Source organism: Atta colombica, unplaced genomic scaffold (genome assembly GCF_001594045.1).
Source record: "Atta colombica isolate Treedump-2 unplaced genomic scaffold, Acol1.0 scaffold239, whole genome shotgun sequence".
Taxonomy (NCBI): domain Eukaryota; kingdom Metazoa; phylum Arthropoda; class Insecta; order Hymenoptera; family Formicidae; genus Atta; species Atta colombica.
In genome coordinates, this window is record NW_017259337.1 from 652,063 (window position 1) to 659,529 (window position 7,467).

A 7,467-nucleotide genomic window follows, 5' to 3' on the forward strand; every position below is an offset into this window, starting at 1 on the left:
AACGTTTCACTTGTATGAAACGTTTGTACTTAACGCGATTTTCATTAACATCTGTTCGGTAGAGACATTCGTCTCGATCCGCGACTTCTAGCATTAATTTGTTATCAACATGTATATCTGTACACATAAACATGTGAGCGAATCTCATTCGAATGTGATCCCCACTATGATAAGGGAACACTTTCGACATCCTTATATGGGCATCCTTGAATCTTCCTGAATATAGGAGAGTCAATATCATTATGATTACGTATTTAACAAGAATAAACGTGATATTCGTCGGCCTACAGTACTCGATAAAGCTTTTGACATTGTTCCAAATCGATTCAGGGAGTGATTAAAATGCCATTTTTTCTACGAAAGTTTTCATAGAGAAGTTTCATTTTTTTATTAGCCTTTCGGAAAAATTGTCTCAAATTTCGGTTGATGAAACGCTTCTTAAGGACCTCGTGCACGAAAATCCACGAGTGACTATTAGAAAACTCGCCGACACTCGACATAAGTCCATCTCCACCGTTTCAATAAAATTATTCTTTGAGTAAAAATTGCGTTCTAAACTAACAGAAGATTTGAAACGAATTTTCCGAACAACCTAATATTTTTTTTAAAAAGGACCGATAATGATGTTCTTAATTCTTTTTTCGTACTTAAATTGATACATATCACTTTTATTCTGTTCTTTTATTTATCAGCGAAATTTTTAATTGGTCTATAGAATAGAACAGGCCAATTATAAACCATATAATTACTAAAAACATTTTATGCAAATTTGAGATATAAATACATTTATAATTTTAATTTTCTTATATTTTAATCTTTTGATTTAATTTCTATAAAAATTAATGTCAAAAGAATTAAATATTTTTATAATCCGTCAAAGCTGGGAGCTTATTTTGAAACACAGGAAAATAAGCAAGGCAAAAGTACTAAAATATTCAGCTAAATAAAATATATAAACGTACTGAAAAAGAAGATGTTCTTTTAAGATGATCGTAAAATTTGTGTTGTAGCGAATTTATGACATATTTGTAAGAGATGAGAAATTGTCAAAATGGCATTTTGTTTACTTCCGGACGTTTTCACGCGACTCCATTGTCCATGCATAATTCAAGCGTCTTTTTCCTAATCGAGTCGTCGCCGTCGATAAATTAATATCATATTTTACTAACATGTGAGAGGCCGTGTGACTATATGTCGTCGACATATAATTGACGCATGGCGAACGGGGAGCTTTGTAAATAAAGTATGCTTGCGCATAGTTCGGCTAGCAGAAGGCCCGCGCGATTTCTTTTTATTGCGAGATATATAGTTAGTGTTATGTATCTATATGTGTCTCACGTTCTGTCTGTCTGTCTTTGTATGTACCTATATACATACACATACGTATGCACACGCACAAAAATTGTGTGTAACGTGTATACATATTATAAATACAACGTGCTTGTGTATACTCGCAAAGGTAACACATATCGAATTGTTTCCTCCCAAATTCTGATGAACCTCGGATCGCGATAAAACAAGAGACACATATTTTTTATATAAAATCTTCGCCACGGATATGACGAATTCTTGTAATGTATTCGGCGTATCCTAATGGTTGTAGCGATCGCAACATATCAGTGGATTTGAAGAAAAAAAAATTTAATATTTCATCGTTTCTTATTTTTCTTAAAAACGGTTAACGTCAAATTTATTCCTTATACATAAAAGTTTTTTGAAATTTTTTATATAGCGATAACCTCTTTCTCTCTCTCTATATTTAAACCAAAAATTTTTTTCCGATGTACAGATAGAATTATACGTTTGTCTGACAAACATCGAAGTTATGTGGAAAAAGTATTGAAAAAGTTATATTAAATGTGATAACAAAAATATAAAAATGCATTACAAACGATATATTCTGATAGGATAAAAGATATTTTATTTAACAGAAAAAAATGTCCAATACTAATAGAGAGATGTAACAAATTTGCAATAAAAGAGATTAACTTACAATGCTAGATTCCCTTGAAAATTTTCCGACGTTCATCAGAATCAAGGTATACGAAAAATTGTTGCCTCTTGCTAGTACTGTATTATATAATACGACGTGATGTGTGATGTGAAGTTGATTTTGGCGAGGAAAAGAAGAAGGACTTATAGTGCCGTGTACGTACAATACCCCGTAGTAACAGAGCATTCAGATATGTAATCGCGTTGCTATAATAGTACGTGAGATTTATCGCGAACGTTTTGAAACGCCAGAATGTTGTTCAATTATACGTATATTACTATTATTATAAAACGCTTCTGAACATGTCGGTGTAACATTTATGATTGGCGGTAAAATCTCACCGTATCTCGGTAACGGATCTTTAAAGTATCTCGAGACATCTTTAACATGCTTTTTATTTTAAACATTGATACATTCCGTCGCGTATTTCCACGATGTACTATCAACTGAAAAAGCATTTAAGATTTTTTTTCCAAGACACACCTTGACGCATTCCGAATGCATTCCGAGATTTCATTTATCTTTTATGTATATTGTCTCAGAACGTGTACAACGACGAATGAGAATATTAGTGTTGCAAATGATATTTTTATGATCTAGATTGACTGCACTTTATCGAGCGAAATCGACAGAAATCCACGAGTTATTAAAGTTTTACCATGGATGCAGATTTTACTGCCGAGATAGCTTCATGACACAGTAGCTTTGTTAACTCAATACCTCCTTGCGGGTATTGCTATTATCGTAATTGTTAGGATCCCGATCCTGCGTAAACATACCACTAACAGCGTTAGCAATTTCAAAAGTGTGATATTTTTTTAACATATCCTTGGGAATTAAATATTGGAATCCAGATTGACGTTGGTGCAAAGTAATTTTTATTAGATCGCGCGGAAAATTCAGGGAGGATGAGAATCATCGTAAAAATATGTGTGCGCGAGAAAGATTGCTGTGTTGCTTATACAAAATACTGAGATTGTCCTGACATAATGTATGTCCGTTCTTTTTTTTTTTTTTTTTTTTTTTTTTTTGTGAAAACTAAGAGAGAAAATTTTTTGTCGCTTAAAAATATTTCTTTTTAATGCGATTTTCAGCGATTATATCGTGCTCAAGTATATACGTGTGTGCACGTTCCTTCTCGATTAATTATAAATCTTTTCTGTTTTCAAAGCGTCATGTGTTAAACGTAGAGGTTCCTCTGTGTATTTTGTGTGTGCTTATATAAAGCTGATGTTAATGCCATTCGTGAAATAACATTTGTGACTTTCGACTTATTTAAAACAGATTAATGTGCTTTGCCAAATTATAGCAGTCTCTCTCTCTTTTTATTACATAATTATTCAAAACTCAAATCAAGTCTATCATACCACTTAGGCATTGTATTACATCCTCTTTATTCAATCCTTTTCGATTCAATTATGTTACATTCGTACGTTATAAGTTATTCCTCATAATTTGCGACATCAGTAAAAATGTTTGAGAGTTAAATGTTTAATTTTTATTTTTATAGCAGAAGTAGCAATATATTTAACCATTATTAATGACTTTATGCCTTTATTGAGCAAATATAATCACAAAAATGATAAAAAGTGTGTCTCAAACTGTAAAATTTTTGTATATATAAATCTTATAAAAATAATGTTAACAAAAATCATTCTTAATAATGATCGGATATATCTACATGTTCTCAATTAGAATTTAATTACATTTTATTAACAAAATTTTTAAAATTTATTTGAGAACTCAAGAAAAATTATACACATATATGGACAAACGAAAGTGATATAGCGTATCTTTCTGTGTTCGTATCATTCAGAGACGAACCAGCCAAGGTGAGCAGCATCAATTGGAGCAAAGCACATCCTTTTCGTTGTATCGTCAAATCAGGACGAGTTTGAAGCGCGGTAGCTTGAACCACGTTGTGATCATGAGGAATATGCAAAGGGCATTAAACATTCGTCGAGCATCATGACGCACGCAGAGTTCATCAGAATTAATTTAAATTAATGTTTCTTTGCAATTTTCTCTATCTGAGATTTTGCGAAACTAATGACTTCATTATATTGTAATATGTACATAAAATGCATCGATAGGTTTTTTGAATCTTCAGATCTGAAGTATGTCACATCACATGACGTTGAAAAATAAATTATTGATAATTTTGTCATAAAGTTGATTAGATACAAATAATGCTAAATGCAGAACGCATCGTTGAACATTAATTAGATATTTTAGTGATTTAATATTAATTTAATATAATCTAATCTTTTAATATAATCTATCTTTAATATAATGTGATATGAAAACGAAATATTATATGATGAATTTACAATTTTGTTTTAAACATTCTTTTTTATAAATAAATACAACAGTAATACAATTAAAAAAGCATTTCTAATTTCAACAAAGTACAGTAATTTAGAAAGTAAATTAAAAATTAGTACTCTGTAAAACTTTAGAGTAAATCTCACTCTTAAAGATTGAGAAAACTAAATCTCACTCTTTTTCAAGACTGGCTTAATTTTCACTCTTTAGAGTGAGATTCCACTCCGAAGAATTTAGAGAAAATATTATTAAATATATTTGTACAAAATTTTATTTTTATTTAATATTATCATACTTTATAAATTTAATAATATTATTATTTATAAAATAATGAATGATATATTCAGCTTTAGAAAAAGTTATGACTAACAATAAACGCATGTAATTCGCATAATCCTGTAATACATAATAATGCGCACTGCATTTATATCTATTCTATCGGTGAAGGAACGATAATCTCGCTGAGAATTAAAATTAAATAGAAATTTATGCTGCAGATATGCATAGTGTTTTTAACTGTACAAATGTGCCAAGATTTTGACAAAAGGCAAACTTGCCAATATTTTGCAAAATTTTGACAATAATTTGATATAGACACGTGTCTGTTCGTGATTTATTAATCCACGCGTCTCTTCCATTTTTGCATTTCTTCGCTATTATATCGTTTCAATATAAGATTCTTTTTAATACTATTTGAATTTTGTCCGCTAATGTAAATCAGCAATTCGTTATATTACGTTTAATTAACATATTAAAATTTAACAAAATACTATCACTTTCCTAAAATTACTAATATAATTCTAAAAATATGCTTGTGGTTAATTTGTGGCAGTATTTAATGATTTTATTGATGATATTTTTTTTAAATTAATTTAATTTAATATATGTTTTTACATTACTTTTTCATATACATAAATGTAGATTCAATCATTTACAAAGTAGTCAATTGGTTTTCAAAATTTGCGCCTTGTAAAACGAAAATAATGTATTATTTTGTAATATAATAATTTATTATGTGTATATCTTCAGTGTCTGTGAAATGTCGAGGAAACTATATTTTCTACCATTTTTTTTAAATATTTGCCTCAGGATATCAGTTCGCATTGTGACTAAAATGATTTGTTAGGTACTCAGATAAAATTATGTACACAGCATGTATTATATTTGGAGAATGGAAGTTGGGTTGAGAAATTACGTGTGTACGGCAATCGATAGCGATGGACTAGCTGTACCGATTTTAAAACTTGCATTAGATTTAAACGAGATATTCGATGCTTTTTCCTCTTACTTGTTAAATAATCTTTGACGTCAATGTTATTAGAAGGAGTGTATTATCGACCGAATTCATGATGCCTAGTCCATTCCTATCTGCCTGAAATTACATAATAATTAGTTAATTTCAGTAACAGAGCGATCGTTCCATTGTGTTGTCACGAATGAATTGTCACTTAATCAAGATGTTCGGCAATATATAATATACGTATTATTGATATTATTTAAATAAAGTAATTATTATTATTCTTATGATTGCTGCTGTTATCGTCGTCGAATAATTTACAATATTGGCCCTTCGTATATCATTGTATTCTTTACTGATATATTTTCCTTTGCTAAGAAATCGCATGTTTTTTCCGACATTGAATCAGTGAAAAAATATTACATTATCACAAGATATGACTCTCTCTCTCTCTGCTAAAAACGCAGAAGCCTAAACTGTTGAAACGTTTTATCGTTATAAAATATTAAATCGATCATCTTAAAAGAATTAATGTTTGTAGTATTTTTATGATCCTCCCTCGGTCCACACTTTATTTTTGTTTTATTTTATCGAGAGTTTCTTATCCTGGTTTCTTTATTTGCTCCCTTTCAGACTCACCTGTAGACAAGTGAACACGGAGATAATTGTAAAAAAAAAAAAGTGAAAAAAGAGCGAGACAGAACTGATTACGGAACATGACTGGCCTGACGGGCAGTTGGTGCATTTAGAAATCTCTGGAAATAATATGAAAGAGGCATTAGGATTATTAATGTAAGTTTAAATGTAGCAATAAGCAAATGTACTCGGATTTGTACGAGGTGTTGCCGATGCATCCCTTTACACCGAGAGAAAAATTAGTGCAATTATAGATTCTAATAGAATTTTTACAAGACAATTAGAAAATATAAGTACAAAATTAATGAAAATATATTATTAAATTTAGGCAACCATAAATTATTATAGGTTATCAGCTCGAGAAGAGAGATTTTCCTCTCGGTGTTTTCTGTTATTTTTGTTGTTCATAAAACCCCGAGAAGATCTTTATTTATTTGAAATTATTGATTTTATATAATTGTCTAGTTGAGTTATCGTGGATTATAAATGTTTAATAATTTTGATTGAAATTTTGGATTTTTCAAAAATAATCCAAAAAATATTTTGGAAATGTGTCATATATAATTTCATAATAATATATAAAAATTAAGGCAATTTATTTATAATAACTCTCTTGGATTTTTCTGAAACTGATCGACTGGAAAAAATTGAAAACACGTTTTTCGAGTCGATTGCCTCGATCTGCTTTCGGCAACGAGTACGCTACTTTTAAGTTATTTATTTATTTTTGCTACCGTTCGCTGCCTTAAACATCTATTTAAGGAATTCTTACGTGATTATCGAATACACGCAATGAGCATCATTTCCGGAAGTCTATTTATGAAGCTTTCACATTTCTATCGTCCTTAGAATAGATCCTTCTATCTAAAAATCTTTCCTTTTAATCTTTTACACTTTCATGTATATATAATTGTGTGCATGAACTGTCGTGAACAGCGGTGTTTTACTTATGCAGATCATTTCATCAAGGTGCGCATTTTATGCTTAAGATGGTTTGTCATCCGATAGTGTGCGCATTTAGATACATTGAGACGTGTCTAACATGTAGATGCGTTTTCCGCCGGAAGTTATATCCGCGAATCGTGGATGAACAGAGATCGTGAGTGCTAACTCACCGAGATAAGTATAAATTGCACTAGAAAATATTAGCGAATACTAGCAATTACCTCAATAGAGCCTGGCATTGATATTCTAATGCGAAACTTGCCTCAATTTCCACGAGTTAATTGTCATAACAGGCACAAGTTTTTGCTGCATTTCTCTGCCAATATAAAAC

The 7,467-nt window shown here is 30.5% G+C and overlaps 1 protein-coding gene across 6 annotated transcripts in view; it reads left to right on the plus strand.

The window, feature by feature from the left end:
- Positions 1-6,569, plus strand: part of LOC108688819 (phosphatidylinositol 4-phosphate 5-kinase type-1 alpha-like) — a 32,589-nt gene extending 26,020 nt beyond the window's left edge. For 5 of the 6 annotated variants that reach the window (XM_018195274.1, XM_018195276.1, XM_018195280.1 and 2 more), the window contains one exon: positions 3,810-4,038. In XM_018195274.1, coding sequence (XP_018050763.1) covers positions 3,810-3,965 — 156 coding nt within the window. In that variant the 3' untranslated portion in view covers positions 3,966-4,038. Of the gene's footprint in view, positions 1-3,809; positions 4,039-6,188 lie in introns of those variants that run through there. The other variant, XM_018195279.1, reaches the window with a different exon arrangement.
- Positions 6,570-7,467: the final 898 nt, after the last annotated feature.